The sequence below is a fragment of the Python bivittatus genome, unplaced genomic scaffold, assembly GCF_059951505.1.
Source record: "Python bivittatus isolate LINGU-HERP-01145 unplaced genomic scaffold, Pbiv_v1 ctg000220_np1212, whole genome shotgun sequence".
NCBI classification, from domain to species: Eukaryota; Metazoa; Chordata; class Lepidosauria; order Squamata; family Pythonidae; genus Python; species Python bivittatus.
The window spans coordinates 40,587,350-40,610,288 of NW_028277048.1; the positions used below are offsets into that span (position 1 = coordinate 40,587,350).

Here is a 22,939-nt window from a genome sequence, read left to right on the forward strand (position 1 = left end):
AGCAAATGGGGAAGACATTACAGCTGCCACACAGGCGCTGTAAAGGAGCGCTGGCGCTTCCCATTCAACCTCCTCCTCATTCAGATCAGACGCAGCTTCCTATAAATCTCGTCGCCTAACCGGCAGCAGAGCCAAGCGCACAGCCAAAGCAAGCCACAATAAATCATTTCACCTGAGAGGTTTCTTCTGAAACAAATAGTATTGTCAGCTCTTGCCAAAGCCACGGAGGGACCAGAACAAAAATTGTACAACATTCTGGAAGTGCAGTGACTAGGTTAACTATAATTCTGAAAGCTGCAGTGGCACAGGAGGCTCAGCAGCCCCTTTCCGCCCGTCAGTGCCGGGCCGGTCTCTGTAACTTTCAGTTCCTGTTTTGCTCTGCATACAGGCCTGTTTTCTTACATAGCCCTGCTTTTAATTTTAGTTAAACCAGGAAATTGGGCTCTACCACTTTCTGCAGGGGAAAGAATATTAAATCATTGAACCGTATTTAAAATTTTTAAATTGTTCCTCCACCATCAGGGGGAAGGGGTTGGTCAATAAGCAAACTGTGAATGCCTGAACTCGGCCAAAGGCCACAACGGCACTTTTACTTTCCTTAAACCCAAATTCTAAAGTGTACAGTAATGCTGTTGGTATTTTTAGATTTTGGATTCTGTATGCTTTCCTAATAATCCTGGGGGAGAAAGCACAATTATTTTTCAAATATCTAAGAAAGAAGATAAATCAGAAGACAGAAATTTTACTGCAACATTATTAATAGCTGCAGCAACTGCAACAAATGCCATGGAAGCACAACGCAGTTATGACATAACTGAATATGCAAAGAAGAATTTAAAAGGTAGCAGCTTTGCTTCAGTGTAAAAATGGCCACAGTGGAAATCCAGAATTTGACCTTAATATTGAGGGAACCATAGGAGTAATCCCATAGAGGTAACAGGTCTGACAATGTACTACTTAGCCTTTACACATTTAAAACTGCATTCAGTACTGGGCTGCAAATTGCTATGCATCACTAAGAGCAAGACAGTTGATCTACCTATTGATCACCCAAGCAGATTCCATGCCAAAGGATACTGCATTGTGCACCAACTCCAGAGGACACCCCCCCTCCACGCCAACACACTACCACGTATAGAGATGCATAGTGAAGTGCCCAGGAATGCCTCCTCTCTGCCATCTCCCCCTCTCATTATTTGCAGGGCAACAGCAGTGGAGATGGGAAGAGTTACTGGAAATTGGTTTCTAGGGGTAGAGAGGGAGAGCCACAACATTTGAGGGCCTCTAGGTCAATGATGCAGAAATGCAGAACCCATGCTGGCTGGGGAATTCTGGGAGTTGAAGTCTCCCCATCTTAAAGTTGCTGAGGATGAGAAACACTGTTCTATTGGTTATTTATTAAGAAAATGAAACTTTCTCACACAGTTTTCAAAAGTTGTGACACTGGCCTCATCACTAGACTTCTAAAAGTTATCATGCTCCTATTTCATTGAGTATAAAGCTCCCCGTTGATGACAGCTGATGCTTTTCCGTTTCTTAAAATGATCTGACTGGAATTAGCTGATCTGACAACTGTCATCTGTTTCTATCTTAATGACATCACCATTTATAAGGGGTGTTTACATTTTAAAAGTAAGGTCTGAAGGCCATGCTGCCCATTAATAAATCTGTTCTAGGCAACTCTATTCCCTGTCAAGTACACAGGATCCGTGTATATCCAAATATGCCTTTTCTAGCATCTGTAAACTTCTATATTAAAATGTTTGCCTCTTGGACAATTATCTTTGGCTTCTGAATGTCAGTTCTGTGGGAGAACAGGACTGTGTCTTGAGCAAAGAAAGAATAACTCTAATGAAAGCAACAAAGAGGCTTTATTAAAGGGATACCTCCTAACACAGCTCTTAAGACAGAAGCTTCACCCAAAAACTAAGGCTACGTTAGGGTCTTGGGCCTGGGGAAACTGTGGCAGCACTCTCGGGTAGCTTTGGGTTAGAGTACACAAAGATGAATTTTCCCCACATGGCAGGGCTGATGTGGCTCCCATTGTTAGGGACTGGCTCCACCAGGAATTCCAGGTGGCACGAGGCCATGGCATGAGGGGTAGGCACTGCTAGCTGAGTCACGCGGTATAGGCAGACGTGCGCTTCCCCAAGCAAGAGAAGAGGTGGTTCAGAGCCTCCAACACACGACCCGCTCCGGTAGTGCACGCGGAAGCAGGTGGCCTTGCTGGGAGGATAAGTCCAGCTCAAGGTGAGACTGACGGAGAGCTGCTCAGCTGAAACCTGGTGCCAATGGATATGGGCAGCATCCACAGGCAACATGGAACTGGTAACGTTGGGAGCTAACAGTGAGCGCAGGGAAGCAGCGTCCAGCACCTACAAGGAAAAACACAGGGCACTTATAAAAGGGAAGGAGGTGGTCACCAAGCAACTGGGACAGATTCATGCCAAAGGGATGGAAAGCAATGATGAAATGAAGGGGTAAAGAGGGGCACTTAGGCAGCTTGGACCAAGCATTCCTTGCCCCGAGGGCCTCTCCTCAGGGTAAGTGCTTGCAGGACCTGGCATGGTTAGATGTTTTGTACTGACTGGTTGTCAAATGAAGGGATTAAGGTCTCAAGAGCACCTGGCTGAGCAAACATAAGAGAGAATAACCTTGGTATGAAGACCAAGGAGGAAGGAGTGTACTGGACAGACCAGTTGGGATGGCAACTTTTCAGCCATTCTCATGAGGAGCAAAAGCCTGCTCTGAAGCAACTGCTGATTTAAAGAACAAGGGCCCAGATCATGGAGTATCTTCCTAGCCATATTGGGGAACTAATGGAAAGTAGCTGACCCACCCCCACCCCCCCTTGCAAATTTTCCTGGCACTTCCCTATGCCTTCTACAATTTTCTTACCCAGATCTTGCCTAGGAGGCAAGTAAAGGGCATCTCCTCCTGTCTAGGCTGACGACGGAACACAGTGAGAGAGAGTTCATCCAGGAAGCCATTCTGGAGCTCCAATGCATAGCATCTAGCAAGAGGATAGGAAGGGGAAAGGCGAGACTTAGTTGGCTGGCATGGCATTGCTAAGCCCACCCCACACTGTCCACAATGCTTCTGTAACAAAAGGCCCAAATGCTAGCCTTTTGATCTTTCTTTCATTTATGTTGCACCACCATCATTCATGAGCATGGTGCTGAATGGGTAAAGACGACAACGGGCTCCTCTCTACAGAGGAGCATGTGATATAATGCCACAGAACAAGGGGAGAGAAGTAACAATAGGTAGCTGTTGCCACATATGAAAAAGTTTCAGTGGAGAAAATGAGCAGAGACAGCATTCTGTCATTTATCATTCACTCACCGACTTTGCCAGCCATGTTCCCCACGCTGTTCACATCCTCTGAGTAACTGGGCGAGGCCAGGAGGAGGTGTGTGAAGCAGGGAGGGCATATGTTGTGTTGGTTCTGCCAAGGAAGAAATATCCAACAGAGCAGGGGAAAGAGAACTGAGCCAGTAAACCTCCGAGTGGCATCTGCTTGCCCGCTTCAAGGCCGCTGCAGGCAACCATGCAAGAAGCCCTTAAGGCAAAAAGCCTTACCTGGTAACGGAGATGTGTCCCTGTCAGGATGTGGCAATGATTCTCGGGTGCTGAGCAATGGTGCAAGAGCCATGGCTTGGAAATGGGAATCGTGTTTAAAAATCAAGACCAGGAATAATCGAGAGGGTGCTGGAATCTGGAATGAGAATAGCCTGGTAACCCCCAAGCCCCAGACAGGGAAAGAGACAGAGAATACACCGTCACTGCCAACTCTGGACCATGAGGCAGCACAGCACCATTGCAAATGAAAAGGGTCTGGAAGGCCAGGCCCACAAACTCCCTCCCACCAGCCCACCTCACACAGGGCTTCGATGAGCAAAGGATGGGGGCCAAGAGTTTACGCCTTCCGGTGGACCTTTCAGTTGCCCAGACGACATCCTGGAGCGCAAAGCTGAGATTAAAAAGGCCTCTGTAATGAATGCACCATACAGCATGGGCCTTATTTTAGTTATATCAGGATCTAACCTGATCACTTAAATATTGACTCCCTGTCTAGTTTGCTTTACTACTTGGCTTTGACAGCCCTCTCAAATTTGTTCCTGCTTGATTAGTTCCACTCAGTACCTTCCGGAGTTTTAATTAAAACATCCTCATTTTTTTCTCCCCTAAAATGTGTCCATCCCAATTTTCACTGGACAGCTGCTTTTCATTCCCTTCCAACTCTCTCTCTCTCTCTCTCCACCCCTCCCTCCTCCAGGAGTCGGGTGTGTGTCCTTCCCACCTCCCCTGGATTACAGGGGCCTTTTGGAAACTGCTGCTGTTGCTGTGCTTTATGAGGGTGTTAATCTATTCCTGGCCAGATCAAACACAGCCATGCCAATTTCCCTGCATATAATCAGACCAGCCCTGGCACAAACAAACAGTTTACCTTCATGTTTCTTATTTTTCTTGTTTTCATTTTTCACTTCAGCCCCACCCTCTGTGATCAAATCTATCCTGGGATTCCCAGAGAGCGAAAACCAGTCCAGCTTTATCCTCTCTTCTGAGCAAGAGCAGAATCTACGTCTGAGGCATCCTGGACCAAAAGGCTCTTTGAGGGACTGACCAGGAATGAGACATCCTCATAGAAAACACTGCAGCAGCCAGAACGGAGACGCTCCACAGAAACACACCCAGCCTCTCTGGCCTTGCAAATTCAAGACAGCCCAAGATACTCTTTCTCAACAGGTGGCCTGTAGGCTTGGTTAGGACCAAGAGTACAGCCAATTTAAGGGATTAAGGGCAGCCCAGACAACACTGCAAAAGAATGTTTCTCAACGGATTCTAAAAATGCATGAGCCAAACAATGAGAAAACATGTCTCCCGGTGTTGCTCCATCTGTTTGTTCTTTGTGACCAGGGGCCCTTCAAAATTTGCTACGTTAGCGAAGAAAAATCTTTACAAACTTCTCCCAAGTATTTGACATTCTAGGGTTTCTTTTAGCTGGGATGCACGCTGGCTCAGTACCAAAGTCATATCTGAGATGCTAACAGAGATGCTTTTTGATGGTTCGGTGACAGCAAGTGAAGATGGGAATTTGGGGCCAAGCAGGCACAGCACCACTGGCCCATGTTTTTCCTCTGCTTTCCTCGTGACTCTTTCACGCAGAAGGCCTGGAGAAACTTCTGTTCCAATTTCGTCTTTGTGCACCCGTGCTTTGACGGGAAGACAGTCAATGGGGAAGGTGGCTTTCTCCCCTCTCTTCCAAACCACTGGTCCCACTGCTCCCCCTGCCCCCGCCCCCCGGCTTCCACTGGCTGCTGCCACCCCAGTTCTGATTACCAGACTTCTGATGGAGAGCCAGAACTGTGGCACACTTGAGGCAGCCCCACCAGCCAGATGGACACATCCGACAGGGAGGAGTCCAGACAACAGGCCCCAGGGGAGTCCAGCTCTTCTATGATTGCCTGTCTCTTCCTTAGCCTTAGAAAGGGTGAAAAGTCTGAATTCTTCACCTTTTCTAGTTGTGGGGATAAAACAAGAAGTGTCCTCTCCTCCCTTTGCAGGGTTCCCTTTGCTCTCAAAGGAACGATGGGATCAGCAGCTACAGGAGGGGCAGGGGATTCGGACATGTCAGTCTGACAGAGGCAGCCCCACACCATCAAAACGCAAGCTCTGCCCTTTCTGTAACCGCGCTGGAATGCTGCACGCATGCCCTGAAGGGGCAGAGCTGGTGGCACAACAGCACGGTGTTGCTTTTCGTCGTTTTGATGAAAGCAACAGCAGCCTGTGGACACTCATGGGCAGGATATAAATGCTGTTAATCTTAACAACACCAATAGCAATAACAGCATTTATATCCTGCCCTCAGCTGTACTGCTGCTACTGCTATAGAATTTGCCTGTAAGCAGCCGCCAGACAACTTTGCCAACTTAAAGCAGACTTGGTTAGTTGGAGACAAAGAGAAACCTAAAGGTTGAAATTGGGAAGCACAACTCCCTTATTCTGTACTCTAAGGAAGTGTGTGGACACAGGTAAGATTGACAGGGCATTTAAACATCTTGATGACGTACAAGAGATACATATTCTAAGCGATATACATTAAAAGCTGCTTCAGCAAGAGGCCATGTATAGTCAGAAAAACAATTCAGGAGCCCCTTGGTTATCGCACTCAGCCTACATGGTTCATCGTGTTTCTGCCCTGAAGAACCTGATGCTGTGGTTTGGAAAAAGGACAAGGCGTCCCTGGAGGATCCTGCTTAACTAGCATCCCTGATCTCACTCTCTCCATCGCCACCTCTAAGACTGCAAAAAGGAAGCCCAAAGTGGGGAGCCTGTTTAATGGCATAGGCGTACCATGTGTTTTACAGTCCTGCACAGTCAGCCTTCACATGAGAGAGGGAGAGAGAGGGAGAGAGAGGGAGAGGGGGAGGGAGGGAGGGAGGGAGGGAGAGAGAGAGAGAGAGAGAGAATGAAAGCAGGCCTTTGGGGCTCTGAAGGAAGGAGCACAGACAACAGGTGGGGATCTGGTCTTCCCCACAGGTGCTCAGCACCATAAAGGCTTCTGGAATCACTGGTCATAACCTAATGCAGAAACTCTGATTTCAGAGATGGACATGTATCATTGCTTAGAGCCTAGAAAGAGGATGGCAGGCAAAAAGATGCTGCCTTTGACATTCCTTTCTCTCAGTAAGGGCTGTGCAGATGGCATCTCTTCCCCAAGCCACAATCATAACTATTGGCAGATTGGATGATGGAAATTGGTTTTTCATCCACCTTGGCTTCCCTATGCAGATCTCACCACACCACACTTGAGCACTTAAGCTTCTGCTTTGCTGCATGACAAAAAAATGACTTTATTGTGGATTGATTTAGCAGAATAAAGCTAGACATATCTCAGCAGCTTACAGAGAGCCCTGAGAAATGGAGGTCTTGATTTAGGGCTAAGAGACCAGCAAAGGTGGGAGGGCTTATTTCTTCACTGCAAGATAAAGGAGAAACTTAGGAAATGAGATGAAGACTGACCTGCTGGAGTGGGAGAAGAAGCCAACGAGGCTAACACGCCTGAACAAAATGCAAAGAAAAGGGGTGAGCATAGTTATGGGTCCTGAAGAGAGTTTGCAGGGATCCTGACTGAGAGGGTGGGAAGAAAAAGCAGGGAAAGGCTATAAGGAAGAGAGGCATGGATCAAGATTGACCTGTTTGATCAGGGATAAGACAACAAGTACTTTTATTAAAGATTGGAAACCTCTTATGGACTTTTTGCTGAAAGTGGAAAAAAGTAATTGGTGATTTATGGATTTGCTGATTAAAAAGAGTTGAATATGGGAAGAAGGGACTTAAGATGTAATTTTAATGAGGGAGGAGAGAGAGTACGTTTGTTTTATATATTTTTATATTTTTTTCTTTTCTTTTTTCCTACTTATAACTCTTTCCACACTTTTTGTATCTTTTTTCTTGCACTCAGTAATTGCATTGAAGAGAAAGTTGAGATGGGATGACTCTTTCCTAGAGCTGCATCACTGAGCTTAAGGGGATCTTGTAGGAGGAAGGTGTGCCCGGAAAAAGAGAGAAGGGCTTGGGAGGCTGATTGTGCAATTACAACTGGAAGGTATCTGGTTCAAGAAAGGTATATATGCTACCTAGGACTTTCGTCTCAGCCAGCACTCACCTTGCTGTGACGTGATGAGCCTTGGGAAGGATGGCCCCTTCCAGCAGCAAGGAGCTGCCCCCACACCAGGCTTCTTGCAGGTAGCACCGGGTCTGCACCCAGCCATTGTCTGCCATTCTGTGGCTGCCATATATTGGCTGGATCTCTTGAGCACTTAGGTTGTACCATGGCTCTGTCCTTGTCTCCTGAGCAGAGAAAAGAGCCACTGCAGGCTGAGTTGGGATAAGTTGACTTCCAAAGCATGTTGCTCTTGCACACACAAAGGCCATTCGCACTGGGAGCCCCAAACATTTGCATCTTGTATTTTAGTAGCCTTTGAAGATTCAGCTTTCAATACAAATGCCCTTTCCCCTCCCGAAAGCAGTCTATACACACCCTTTCATTTTGTAATAAATAAGCCTCTTCTTTCCATAATTAATGAAAATGTAGAGTTTCCTTCCTGATCAGCAAGTGCTTTGCCACCCATCATTCTCAAAGGGGGAAAACTGGCTATTCCAAAGGCTGTCCCACTTGCTTTCTGCACGTGAAATACACTGAAATTCTAAGACACAGAGGCTGCAGTCCTTGGCTACACTCCAAGTCTCACGGAGCTCAAGGAAAGCTGTTGGAAAATAAGTCTGCAAGGAAGGGTCCTAGAAAAAAGAGAGTCTCTGGTCCTTCACCTAGAAATAGGTGAATATTCAAAACCAACAGCTAGTCACAGAAATCCTTTGCAGGAAATCTACAGTCCTCTGTGACATCTGGAAAACAGTGTTGATCCTTGATCTCTGTAGGAGCCAGCTAATCAGCAGGACAGTCATGAAAGGTTAACTCTGGTCCTGAGAGGGTTGAGACACCAGGAGAGGGACTGGCAGTGCTACCTCCTGCCCACTTGACCCCAGCTCCATTCATCCTCCCCAAAGTGTCTTTCCCATGTGCTCCTACCTGCCCATGATTGAAGTGTCGGTTACCCACACCCAGATTGAAGCTGGTGCACAAGGGGAGGGAGACAATGCGGTGAATAGACAGTAGTGGTGTCAGCAGGGCCCAGAATCTACAAGGAGGAAAGAGGGTGTCATAGGAACAGTCTTTGAATTATCTCACAAGCCCAGAGCCATCTCATCAAGAACCTGACTGAGGTGGCAAAGAGAGAAATGGCTACATCTCCATGGGCTTGAAAGTCTTCTCCTGTCAGGCCTGCTCAGTCCAGAGCCCCAAAGAGATGATCTCCTCAATGGGGGCACCTGCAGACCATCTGTAGAAGAAAGTCCTTCCCCACATAGACCTTACTTATCCTCATTGTCCAGGAAGTTTCTTGGGCCCAGATGCTCATATACCCAGCCAGGCGCAAAGATGGCCACCGAAAGACCATGTTCCCGAATCATCTGCAGTGACTAAAGAGATACAAGGTATACAAGAATCACCATTTTTCTAGTGCGTGGTTCTAGGACATGGCTGGTTTGGGACTTCTGAGGAAACAGCTTCCTCCCCCAAGGATCAATTTACCTTGACTGAGAGACAGGCTGGCCTAACAGGGCCATTTAGGCCAAATGGGACAGGCTTTTGATTCTTGGTGGTCCCCAAAGAGAACCAGAATGAACACTGAAGGATGATCCACCCTGCCTGGCACAGCCAACGCCTCCAAGGCAGCCTCCCATTGGTCAGGGTGCCTGCCAGCCTACCTTCTTAGTATCAAAGCCACTGCTCACAACAGCACCTCGTCCAAACACATCAACCCCGACGTAGATGTCAGTCCGACGACTATTGGCCACCTCTCTAGTTCGCAACAGGTGTTCCTCTTTCCAGTTATAATTAGTGAAGAATCCATCACAAGCATCAAAATAAACTCTGCACATGCACAAGCAAGGGAGGCAAATCAGGAGCCAGGCCTTGCCAACCAAGGCACAGAGATATTTAGGGATCTCCAGGAAATCTCCCCATGTCTTTTCATGTAATGGACCCAGAGGGCTCCAGCTTAACCTTCTCCATTCTGAAGCCTTCCAGATTTGTCTACAAATCCAGCTTGAATAGCCACTTTCTATGAATTGCAATCCAAACCAATCTGGAGGGCATCAGACTGGGAATGTATTTTCCACCTTCATGACTCCTTGTAGCCCAAGCCAGCTAATTTCTCCACTGACACAAGGATGGCCAAGGCAAAAAAACGCTCTTTCCATGATGTTCTGTTCATTCCCAAATGGATATGACTGCCCCCCTGCCCCCCACAGGCTTTGGCAAGGCAGACCATCATGCACTGAGCCCCAAAGGTTAGGACAGCCTCCTGTGACTCTCACTAGCTTACTGAGTCCTTGCTAAGCACAGGATTTAATTTAGGGCTTGCATTGACATTCATATTTTGATCTCCTTTCAAAGAACCAAATGACTCTCCTGCTCCATTTTCACAACAATCTTTCCAATGTGCTTGGTCAGAAGATGGAAATTTGCCCAAAGCTGTTCCACGCTAGCAAGCCACTTATTGACTCTTATAAATGCCACCACATTCCATGGCATGTGATGCATTTATTTACTTCATTACTTTGCCACCAAAATCACACGACTAGTATTTCAAGAAGATGCTACATTGGGATGGAAGTTCAGTAGGTCTGCACAAAGCACCTTTAGCTTGGATGCCCTGCTCTTCTTCCTCTTCTCAGCTTTTTGGAGAGAGAGATAGGTGGGAAAGGAAGTTAATATAGGACTCACTTGTTTTGTTCATTAAGCTCATTCTGCCATTTGAGTTCTCCACTCCGCAGGACGCTGTCATACCATAACACCTGTCCTCCAGGCACCAGTCTGTGCACCTCGGCCGTCAGATACCGCAAGAAATGGGGCATATTCCGGGCTGCTGAAACCTGCCAGGAAAGTTACAGTCACCCTGCTTTACAAACCATTAATTAATCATCCACTGCAGTTTTCAAACTCTGGATTGCAGCAGAAAGCCATACCTTCCTACAGAAAACTATGTCCATCATCTGTAGGAGTTTTCCTTAAACTTTTAATGTCCAAGGGATATGAGACAATCTATACAATTTTAATGAGGAACACTTATGACTGTTTCTACAAAAAGAAGAAAAGTAAAGGGAGTGTTGAAATAAAGCATGTTTTATGACCTTGCATCCAACAATGTTATTTCATCAATATGTGGCATGAAAGATTTATTCAAGTCTTAAAGATGGCAGAACATTCTGTCTACTTTGATATTTTGCTTTGATTACAGTGAATGCTGAAAATCAGCTTTTACAGAGAATACCTTCAGTGACTTTTCACTTAAAATCTCATTTTCTCTGTGGACTACCATCCAAATGTCTTCTAGTAATGAATAGTCAGATTTCAATGTCTCTGAAAGACATTTGCCCCTTTATTTGTGGATAGGAAAGGGATATGGCTAAGGAAATGGAACGGATCCTAAATCTACCAAAATATATATACAGTATATATCCTGGAATCAAAAGTTTTCAAGTTGTTGGGGAACATTAGTGTCCTGTGGAAAATAGTTTAAGAAGCAGTGCTACGCAGAATGCATAAAGATGGAAAATGGGCATTCCATTCACCATGGAGGTTGTTTTGGTCCAAGCCATCTCCATTACAGAAAAAGGTTTGGGGAAAAGAATCCTGTTTGCTTGCAAAAAAAGGTGACTGTGGTCAGCAGGCTTCTTTAAAAAGATTAATGAAAACTGAATGAAAAAAATGTCAAGCTATGCCTGAAAAAAGGGCAGGTAGTACCCTTAAAGTAAGATGGATAGGTCATGGGTGGAAAAAAAATAAGTACCTCAGATTTAAAGAAGCACCTCTAGTGATTTTATCTAAATGAGGAATGTGCAGCCCCTCACAACCCCCTCACACAAACAAGTAGGAGTAGCCTCTAGAACACCTTTATTATATTGACATTTAATTTAATCTTGACATAATTGAACCAAGTTTTGGACTTGGCCACTTCACCTTCTTTGTCCTGACCCCCTCTGCTTTTGGGGAGAAGAAAATCAAAGGCCAAATACAACTCTTGTCCCCCCCTTGTAAATATGGAACCTCCTATTTAAGGTCAGAAGCTCACCTTGTGGTTTTAACTAAACTTTGCCTCAGCATTTGTTTTTCACTTAAGAAAATAGTCAAACAGCATCTTTCCTCTTGCCACTCTGCCCCCTTTCTGGGGTGTCCATGGGGGGGCATCAAAAAATTCAAAATGGCAACCACACCCACATGACTGAAGTTTGCTCACTTCAATCACTTAGTCACAACTGTCCTGTTAAGATTTTCAACTGCCTGACCTCTTTAGTCTGATACATGTCAAGTTTATTGACAACAAACTTCATTCCACAAAAGCTCTCACCTACCCCCAAGACTTCCACTCTGGAGGAATCTCACTTCACTCCTTTCTATCTCTCCTCTTGGTTGTCATTTTCCTGAACCCACGACCATCTGCCTTGCTGTCCTCAGTACTCCTCCACTTGTGAGCCCCAGCTTTGGTTTCTATTGTGATGTCTTCCCTCTGGAACAGCTTACCCCACTCCCCAAGATTCAGATGACTCCAACCTTGCTGGCCTTCCATAAGGCCTCAAAGACTGGCTTCTCCCCGGGCACTAGGTCAGGGCAGTGGTTGAGCCCATCCGAAATGGTTTTTGGCTGAATGATTGTGAGCTGGCCTCAACTGCATCAAGTCTTCTTGTTTTTTGCTATTTTATTTTTGCAGTTTGGTATTGGTTTTAATCCTATGTTAGCCACCCAGAGTCACAATTTGTGGGTTGGGTGGCTATTTAAACTGATTAAATAAATAAATAAATAAATAAATAAATAAATAAATAAGCAAGCAAGCAAGCAAGCAAGCAAGCAAGCAAGCAAGCAAGCAAGCAAGCAAGCAGGCCACAGCTAGTTCTAAAACACACAAAAAGTGAGTTATATACATACAAACATCCTGTTTGACCAGCTGAAAAAGGGGTGCTTCACAGGAATTAGGAAGACAAGAACCTGGGGGCAGACCTTCTCACTGGAAGACTCAGCCCTCTGCAACACACTAGCCCCCAAGCTCCAGAAGGCCCCCATACCTTTAGTTTTTGGAAACACAACTTTTCCCCTAATCATTTGAGGTCTGAGGCATCAGTCCCAGGTTGGGGGTGCTCTATTTGTAATAACGTTTTATATATTTCTCTTAAGGGGAGTTTTATGTTTTCTAATTTGATGTGCGTCACCTAAAATTTCTGTAAGTGGGCAGGATATCAGTACTGTAAAATAAATAAACATAGAAGTCCATATACTGTATAGCAGTCAGAACTATCAAAAGCTTTAACCAGTCGCAAGACCAACCCCCACCCGTCAAATTTTTTAACTTCAATTGTTTTAGTTTTTGCACAAGTTGGAGAACAAATTGGTCCTTCCCTTCATTGCTACATCTCTTGTAGACACCAGGATCTTTAAAAAAACCAAGTCCAGAACAGACAAGAGAATGTACCTATGGTTGTGTAATATACACTTTATACCCACAAGAATACAGATCCTGCAAGTTTCAGGAATAGCTGGGAGGCCATCTGTCTGTAAATTAAGTGAGGCTAGCATAGACCCAGATCTGCAGGGAGAGGACAATCAGAAAGCAACTCTGGCTTACACTCAAAGAGTTCTCAATGTTGATCAACCAGCCATCAAAACGATAAAACTCTGCGATTGCAGCCAGCTGCTTAGCCACAGCACGATATGCTTCATCCTCGCCTGCCAGAAATGATTCGCACATCTTCTCACCGTCTGTCCACTCCGTGATGAACGTTCCTGCAAGCAGGAAAAGCAACACAGGAAGATGCTGACTCTCTTAGCTCCTGTCCTCTTCAAAATCTCTCTTATCAGGCCAGGAGGAAGTTAGCACTGACCCTAAAGAAGGAATGTCAACCAAAGACATGCTAAAGAAGGAAATAAGGGAGCCCTGCTGGACTGAACTGAAGACTAAGTCCAGTATTTTGCCCCACCCCCCACCCCTGGCCAGCCAAATGCTTCTGTTGTCACTCCATGAAAGTGACAACAAGAGAAAAGTCAGAAATGGTCTCCACCATAAAGCAAAGCCAAAAAAGAGCATCAGAGGCACACCACAACCTGCTGGGTTTGCAAACTATGCTCAATGGAGAGTAACCTATCTTGCTTTTATTATTATTTTTATTGATTAAATAATATTTATTGATTCAAAATGGGAGCCTTTTCCCTGGAAGTTCAAGGGGGGTTATCTAGTTATCTCCTTTCATTTTCTTGCAACAACCGTCAAGTTGGGCTGAGAGAGTAACAGGTCCTAAGGCACCCAGTGAGTTTCTGTGGCTGAAGATGAACTCCAGTCTCCCCAGTCCTAATCCAGCACCTCAACCAGTGCAGGTGACAAGTTCCTATGTGTTAGCAGGGACTCCCAGAAAGAGGAAAGAGTAACAGGAATACATCCAGTCAGCAAAAGTCAACAGCATGACATCAGTACACAATTAATGGGCAGGAGACTGATTTCATCCTCCAGAAGTGGAGCTCTCCATCTCAGCAGGAAGGAGGACAGGGAAGGATTCTGGAACATGAGCACCTCCTTACTGCATGCCCTAAACCAGTGTTTTTCAACCTTGGCAAGTTTAAGATGTATGGACTTCAACTCCCAGAATTCCCCTGGTATACTGGCTGGGGAATTCTGAGAGTTGAAGTCCACAATTTTGAACTTGCCAAGTTTCAGAAACACTGCCCTAAACAGTGTCACTTTCAGGGAAGGGCTCTGCTCAGTCCATTCACCATCTCCTCAAACCCACCTAGCATGAGAACGCCATTGCGGTGAGCAGCATTAGTCCACACCACCGGGGGGATGGTGACCAAGTGGTGACTGAAGTACACAAAGATGTCAGTATAGCACCAGTGGTAGAACACATAGGGATCCCGCACCTTTGCGCCCTGGATGAATCTGCAGATGGGAAGCAGAGAGAGAAACTTAGCAAAGGTCCAAAGGAGTGCAATGCATTCAGTTTACAGGCTTTGCTCCCCGCAAGCCAAAGTTGCTCTTAGTACTTTACCAGTCTGTTCAGGCTACTCAAACCAACCAAGGCTGTTTATTGTTTATTTTACTCTACCTGAAACAAGGGAGGCCCAGCAGCCATCCTCCCGTAGGAGGTTTTACAGTAACAGCTGGATTTCCCCTGATAATTGCTGAAGCCAAATTTAATTCCCTGTTCTCTTTTAGTGCAAGCATTCCAAGGCCAATTTCAAAGAGTACAGGAAGCAATAAAGCAGGAGCTTGTTTTGAATGACACACAGTAAAGCTGAGAGGGCTGCTTGGGGACCAGATCCCTCGAGTGGAAGACAGATGCCAGAAACCATACTGGGGGGAAGAGCAACTCTCTTGGATTGTTTTAGCACCTTGCAGTACCTTTCACCATAGATCGCTCCAGACTGGAGAACGCCCCCCACCCAACACCTCTACAACATTACAGCTCTGATCTAGAGGGTGGGGATGGGACTCACAGTTTTTGTTTTTTTTTAATTCAAAGCCCACTATTTACCCCAGCCATCCCCACATAGTTGCCTTGCAGATGTGTGGACTTCAACACCCAGAATTCCCAGGCCAACATGACATTGCTGAGCATTCTGGGAATTGAAGTCCAGGATGCGCATAGGAAGATGCTCAGGTTGGGAAAACTGACTAACATCACCACTGATGTCACACATAGTTTGGCTTTAAAAATGTCATCTGGGAAGCTTTTATTCAAACCTCCTCCTGAATACTCCTCCGGCACACTCCATTTTCAATACAAAGGTAATAATAACATTCTGCAGGACCACTGTGAGAATTATAAGACAGTGTACATGAAATGCTTTGATGAGTCTTGGTTTGAATGCTTCATCTGGCCACCCCAACTAACCAGGAATCCCTAGGAGGTGAGCATATGAAATCCTATCCAGAAGAGCCAGGAGGTATGGCATGGCCTCAGCAATTTTAGCAGAGAATCAGTTACAAAGCCTGCTTCATTCTCCACCTGTCTTCAAGGTAGCCCCCCCTCATGTCATGGCAGACCAGTGTGCGGGGCCGGTGGCTCTCAAGCGGGGGCTGGCGTTTAGCCAAAGGTTCAGTAGAAACATTGAAAGCATCGTCTTTGGTGGGTTTCCAAGCAAGCAGCTCTTCCAAGCCAGAGAGGTAGAAGCTGATCGGTTCAGTGGTGTGCCTGTCATATTGCCTGGCTGGAAAGAGAAGTTCAGAGGTTACTGCCTAGGGCTTTCGGCAGAGGAGTGTGCCGGCTCCCAAGGGGCAAAAATGCAAGCCACCCAACACCAAATCATACCAGGGAGTGGATCAGGAGCAAAACTGACCACTCTGTGGAGAACGGAAGATCTCTGGCTCTCCATATCCAGCTGTAAACTGAAAAAAGGAAAAAGAATCAGAAGGACCATAGAAATATAGAGCTGCAAATAACCTCAGAGGTTACCTTGTCCAACTCCCTGCTCAGTGCAGGAACTGCTACAGCATTTTAGACAGACAGCTGTCCATCCTGTTTGAAGGCCTCTAATGAAGAGCATCATACCCCTAGCAGCCTGCTCCACAGGTTGACACCTCTTAACAACAGGAAATTCCTCTTAATGTCTAATCTGAATTTACTTCTCTGTGGTTTCAACACAGTGGTTCTGGTCTTGCCCTCCAGGCCAACAGCAAACAGGCTCTCTTCCTCCTTTCTATGACATGTTTTTGGATATCTGAAGACTTGTCATGATTCCCCTAGTCTTTTCTTCTGTAAACTAAATATATCCAGTTCCCTTTACCATTCCTCATAGGACTCTGTTTCCAGTCCCCTTGCTATTTTAGCAGACCTCCTCTGAACTCGCTCCGGTTCCTCTATGTCTTTTTTGGGCTGTGATACCTAGAACTAGACATAATACTTCAAGTGGGGCCTGACTAAGGCAGAATAGAGATTATTTCCTGTGAATTGGACTCTCTGCTCCCATTAATACATCCCAAAAGAACATTTGCCTTTTTAAAAGTTGCATTCCCCCCCCATCCCCCCAAAACCCTTCATATTGTAGGAAGATTTCTTTATTACACAGATGGCCGTATTTATTTTTCTACATTCAAACAGATAATGTGTGTGCAAACAAAACAATAAAATCAGTACAGAATCATTATATAGGGAAACTTACACAAAACCCCCTACCAGTTAAAACTTTTTTTTTTAATTAAAATATAAGTATCCTGTAAAAACAAACAAACAAACAAACAAACTTGACTGGCACTGACAAGACACCAAAACAAGCAACTCTCTTGGTGGAAATTCTGATAGACAAAGTATCTCCAGTCAAATGCTACGAAAGAGGCTGAGTGTCTGCCCAATAGGATCCTTATCTGAGGGATTTAAATGCAGAGGATCACATTTCCTGCAGCGGTTGCTCTAGATTTAGATTCTGAGGAGACTACAATAAAATTTCCCCTAGAAGAGACAATTATAAACTGAGTTCAGTTCTATCCGCAACATGGCCCTGATTTGGGGTTATGTAGGCAAAGATTTTGCTAATGAACGCAGGGCCTCTTTTTGCACCTCCAGTCTCTGACCGGGGCCATGTCCCCACTTGCACAGAGCCATGGCACACTCATTCTGGGCCACAGTAGTCCCCTGCTTGGTTTTCATGACATGGTCCTTGCTGGCTCATGAACCAGGCATCTGTAGCTATGCCAGTACTGAAGTACTACAAGTAGTATTTTGCCTCTGATAATAGTACCCACCAAGGGCGGCCTCAAGCATGTAAAAACAGCTACATTCTATAGGAGGTTAAACCCAACGATGACTAATGAGTAGAATCAAGAAGATACTTTTGGGGTGTTTGAGGCAGAGGTGACAATGCCCGTCCGCTGGGGTCCCCAGCCAACCTCTTTAGACACCATTCCGATAGTCTCTCTCTCTCCCTATAGAAGTTGATACAACATTTAAAAAAAAACCCTACTTAGGTATTATCGTGAAGAACACCACATGGGCCTGTCCACGAGGTTGCCAGGATTCAAGCTCAATCTGAAGATTTATGCTACTTTAAAAATATCAACAGGCTGTACTTGGTCAGATTTGCATAGCTTGGTGCATAAACCCATCAAGCAAATGACAAAGTAGATTAGCGAAACTAATTAGAATATTTTTGGCAAGAAAGCTACAGGGGTGTGGTAGCTTTGCGGTCACCAGATTTCAAGCTCAACTGGAAGGAGACTTTACATTAGTTTCTCAGGGTAAATAATAGGTGGAAGCAGGGGGCACCATTCATCAACACTCAACTAGACTGGCACAGCAGCACTAACACTGCTGCTGTGTGGTCTTTGGCGTACGGCTGCAACAGCGTAACAGTGAAATGGTAACAGGGAAGGAGAGAATTCCTAAAGGAAAGCAATCTCTCCCCAGAAATGCTCCCAGTATCTCATCTTGGTTCATGTTTCTTCCTTTCTTTATTAAACTTGTGTTATGACAGAAGGGGATATAAGAGGAGGGGCCCAGAGATAACAGGTTCTAAGGCCAGACTCGTCCCATGTTGGCTGTGGTGCTGCCCAGGGGGTCCAGGTGGGGAAGTCAAAGGGGGCAGAGTTTTCATTGTGCAGTTGTGACCAACAGCTCGACTTGTTTTTTTTAACTTTTCCCTGCAGATGCCCCCAATACCATGATTGGTGGGTACTTTGCCTGGCAGCTGGTGATATGCTAAAGAAGGAGGGCAGCAGGATTAAACCAATCCCTCTATGGATGCCATGACAGAGTCGAGACAAGAATCAAGAGCGGGAATGGGAAATTTCAGGTCAATGTTGGTTTTAGCTGACTCAAAGCGCTTTAATTTTAGTGGTGGGGAAAGTCCTGCTTCATCACCCCAGGTTTCTGCAATTCCACTGTTCCTGGAATGCAATTCCACCTGTTTCCAATCTAGGGACACTAAGATTATAATCTCTGTTCCCTGCAAGAAAATCCAGCTGGATTTAATGTGGATCTCTCTTTCACTCATATAATGATTATTATTATGGGCAAACCCTGGTGGTTAAGGATTTGTAGTCTTACTGGTTAAGCCACCCTAGGTGAGTCTGTGTGAGGGGGAAGCTCCATTTGATCCTCCCAGCACCTGGATAAGGTTACCATCATTACAGCATCAAGGCATCCCTTAATAGTATCGCAGATTCTGAAGAGGGTTGATGAGTCCCTTTGAACCAGGCTAGATCTGGCTCTTTAGAAACTATAGGATGTTAAGAGCATGGCAAGACTTTTGGGGAAGTTTATGGGCCAGGCAAGGCAGATTCAGACATACTCTCCATCCCCAGTCAAGGTTGTTTCCCTAAAAAGACCCTCAGCCTAGCTGGGACTAGGATGCAACACAGTGGAGGTCACCAAGGAAGGGAAAGCAGAGCTATTCCAAGGGACCTGCCCATTCATAGCTCCTATCTAAGCTTGACCAGGAGATTCAGGATTTCCAAGTGACAGGACTCCGCTTCCAGACATGGGAAATAATATAAGCCAAGAGATGCAGAGTTGAGAGAAACTTCTAACCCATCACTGAAGACTCCAGGAAGCCCCCCGCATCCAGGCTTGCTTTCAGACTTCACCTCTGCCCAGGAGAACCCATTTTCCAGACCAAGGCTAGAAGGGCAAAAAAGGGAGCTTCCTAGTTAGCCAGTGAAGCTCAGCAGGCGAGCCAGCTACTTTGAAAAAGATGCCATGAGGGTTGAGGGCCAGGGAGGCGTGCAAAGTCCACCGAAAATCCTCCCAGTCCGTGATAACTTGGACAGCACCACGTTACAACTTCCCTCTACTAAGCCAACTACATATTCGCGTAACCACGCTGTGGCAGAGCCTTAAATAAGACGCCAGCATGCCCTCTGAGCGTGTGCAGCATGCCTCCTCTTCTCCAACGAAGGGCACCGCTACCTCTCCTGTGGCATACACCGGCTTTCTTTTCCAGACGAGATCGGCACTCCGCTCCACGGCTTGCCCCCTTACAACATCCCCAGCCCCGCCCGGCTCCCCTCCCGTCCCTTCCCTACCTCAGCCCGGGTCTGAAGCGCCCCTTGGCGGGATCCTGGTCCTCTTCCAGCCCGCTCTCCTCCTGGGCGAGCTTGAACCCGCTCTTCCCCCCCTCCATCCCGCCTCCTTCCATTACCGCCCCTCACGGCTCCCTCCTCCGCCGGTCACATGGAGGCAGGCAGCCTCCGATCGCCAGCCAATCCTCGCAGCCGCTCGACGTCTTCGCAGCGCGGGCAGCGGCGCCGGGCGACCCAGCTAGCCAGAGCAAGCGGGGACGGCCAACGCGCGGCCGGAACAGTCTCGTTTCGGGGGCCGGGAGGACGCCCGCCTTTATAGCCGGCAAGACCGATCTCTTTCCTGGAAGGTGGAAAACGTCGCCCACTCTTGGAGGAAAGGAAACCACCCCTTCCCGTTAAAAGGCCCGCCAGAATTAACTATACGAGTGGTAATTAGGACGCAGGGGAGCGCACTCTGCCTATTCTCAGAGGCTCTCCCTCTGATCAGTCTGGTAAAGTCATCTCGGGGTAGAGTCCTGGCTGCCGAAAGCCGCCGAGTCAGATGGGGAACTCTCCTGAACGTCAGGCTGATGGCTGGACATACTTTCCCCTTAATTCTGGTCGACTGATAATCCTTCGGAAGCTTTCTACAATGAGGTCCAAATAAAACGCTTCATCTCTGGGAACACGCAGGCAGGCCGGCCTGTCATAGCATCCCTCGGAGCACCAGGGTCAATAGCCATTTGTGAGTGGTTCAGGAGATATAGCTGTCATATAGCATTTAAGCTATACGTATTGGATGCAAGCATTTAATAAAGCATTTAATAAAGACCAGAGTCACTGGTCTGAGATGGGCGGCTATATAAATTGAATGAATGAATACATAAATAAATAAATGATAAAGTACATGAGCATTTAATAAATGAACTGGTGCTTTGAAGCAACAAGGACCTCAGTACTTGTATATAACAGCGACTGCCCGATTTGCATGCCTTTGGACTACTGACTTAAGAAAAGTTCAACAGCTTAAAACAAATACAAACACCAGACAGTCCTCATTGTCAGAAAGATCAAGGCAGGAATACAGCACTGGATTCCTGGATCTGCTCTCAGTCCCCATAGAAAAGAAAAATGGTTTTGTAAGTAAGTTGCTGTAGAGAAATCAAATGAATCTGAGGCAGGCACTGGAATGCAATCTTCCTGAAGCTTTGCAGGCAAGAATCTTAATACAAGAGACAGCACATACACACTGGGTATTTTATTGATGCTTAACATCTCACATTTTTATTAAAAATATTTTAAATGGCAACAGATGAGGCTGCTTCCACCAGAGGTGGACAACCCATTGCCCTCCTGTTGCGTGTAGCCCTAAACTCCCTTTGGGGGTCCCTGGGAACCCCTTGCACCTATGATTACTGCAAACTGGCAGCACTGTTTCCTACTATTTAAATGAGAAACACAAGAAAACATAAGCCCTAAAAAAAAGAAAAACTCTCCAAAATTGTCCTCCCCCAAACCTTGCTCTGTGTATCCATGTGGGGTGGTTCCACCCGCTTGATATCTCCCAGTCCCACAAAATATGACATGGCCTTTGGCCACCAAGAGGATACCAACTCCCAGCTAATTTAGAGGACATTCCATTAAAACCCGTGTACAGAACAACGTGTAAAACTGGGGCAGAGACCACAAAACAGGATTTTAATAATGTTCTAAAGTCTTAAATTGGTACAAAACACTTTCATATGCAGCACTAATCTAATATTACTTTGAAAATATGATTTCATCTTACATTGTTTCCAAATATATTTTCTATTCTCCTTTTGTTTTTCTCATATTTAATTGTGTTTTTAAATATCTCCTAAAATTAACAAACAGGGAACTGGGGTACATAACAATCATACAAAACAGATTGTTTGCTCTGATTGTTTCAATCAGAGAAAAGTAAACGTGAAATAAGAATGAGAGACCTGCTGCCCAGGGGTGTTCTACTATGCCCAGTGGGTATCTGTAGGGAGTTATTTCCTACAATCAGCAAGTACTGTATGTATTAGATGTACTGGGGCTACAAATCCCAGGATTTCCAGGCAACATCTGAAGGGTACTTGGTTGGAGAAATGGACGGGCTGCTGTGGCCATTGGTATGCAGAAGCAAAGTGTTGGGTGGGGAGCAGGGTTGCTCAGAAATCCTGTGGTGCAATTGTCAGTCCTCTGCTATTTCACTCCCAACAAGGTTATTTCAGTTGGAATATTAACCTTCTGCTTTAGCTGCAGTTAATTTCACTCTCAGTTTACTCTGGGAACAATCTCTCTAAACTGCATATCATCATTGCACTGTTTCTCCTCTGTGGATGTGAACATTCAAACTTCATTTCTCTCTAGACAATTTACTTCAAGCTGGGAATTGTCATTCCACAATCCTTCTGTCCTCTGAAGACCATCATTTTGTCATTGTCCTGATCTAGAAACTGTTATTCCACTTGGTGGTTCTTCTCAAAGCACTTGGTGGTTCTTTTTGAGGCAATTAATCTCCATGGTTTCCCCAAGCAATTTCCATGCCAACTTGCTCCACAAAGATTCCCAAATTTGTATCTGCACATTTCTCTTTCATCCAAGTATGTTTATTCTCTTTCTGGTTTAACATACTTGGACTTTGATGTTTATCTATGGTGATATAACTGCACCTCCTGTCATAAAGCATGGTTAGATATCATTTCAAGACCCCATTACATAAGCCATATCCTCCAAAATATGGATCCCTAAGAGACTCCTGATCTTCTTCAACCTGGCACCTCAGAGAGCCACTATGTAAATCCATTTAAGTAGATGTGGATTTCCCCAGCTTTATCCCAAGGGGAAGATTGGGAAAAAAGAGGGCCTCTTAAAAAAAAAAATAGCAGGAAGGACTGGGCCCACCTAAGGTCCAGAGCACATCTAAATCAAATCTGAAGTGTTCATAGCCTTATTATTTTCATTCCCTGTTGTTTTCAAAAGTAATTTTAGATTGTTTTCTATAACCCATTTTAATACCCACTTACGCAAAGTGTCAAAATAGGGAACAATTATTTGCTTGCTGCCTCTTCCCTAAAAACTTTGGAAGAGTCACTCCAGCCTCTGCTAAGAGCTATTTTGGATCCTGGGAGATTCTCAGTCACTCCCTCTAAGAAAATTACCTGGCAGAAACATGGTTTGAACATCAATCACACTTTAAGTTCTTTCCCTTTCCCTGGATTTTTAACCATTTTTTCCTCAAGTTTTTGAAACTGCCTTGCCTCATCAAGAATTTTTGGGAAACTCAAAAACTTACAACCATTTTGTTCAGTTGCACTAATAAA

At 45.6% G+C, this 22,939-nt stretch overlaps 1 protein-coding gene across 1 annotated transcript; it reads right to left on the bottom strand.

The window, feature by feature from the left end:
* Window positions 1-1,854: 1,854 nt before the first annotated feature.
* On the bottom strand, window positions 1,855-19,744 carry ENGASE (endo-beta-N-acetylglucosaminidase). Its single transcript, XM_007426265.3, has 14 exons — window positions 19,632-19,744; window positions 15,925-16,001; window positions 15,622-15,823; window positions 14,404-14,552; window positions 13,248-13,405; window positions 10,355-10,503; window positions 9,334-9,499; window positions 8,942-9,045; window positions 8,597-8,705; window positions 7,673-7,857; window positions 3,583-3,734; window positions 3,346-3,448; window positions 2,899-3,013; window positions 1,855-2,375 (listed from the first exon to the last, which is right to left on the bottom strand). Exons 1-14 carry the CDS (start codon window positions 19,742-19,744, stop codon window positions 1,938-1,940), a joined length of 2,220 nt encoding a protein of 739 aa, XP_007426327.3. The 3' UTR covers window positions 1,855-1,937.
* Between the last annotated feature and the right edge of the window lie 3,195 nt (window positions 19,745-22,939).

What these genes read in the sequence shown, in the direction of transcription:
- ENGASE (XM_007426265.3), bottom strand. Translation starts at nt 19,744, where the DNA reads ATGGAAGGAGGCGGGATGGAGGGGGGGAAGAGCGGGTTCAAGCTCGCC. An exon ending in CAATGGCGTTCTCATGCTAG is followed by an intron (nt 13,406 to 14,403) that starts GTGGGTTTGAGG and finishes TCCTGCTTGCAG; the next exon opens with GAACGTTCATCACGGAGTGG. An exon ending in GAGCTTAATGAACAAAACAA is followed by an intron (nt 9,500 to 10,354) that starts GTGAGTCCTATA and finishes GTGCATGTGCAG; the next exon opens with AGTTTATTTTGATGCTTGTG.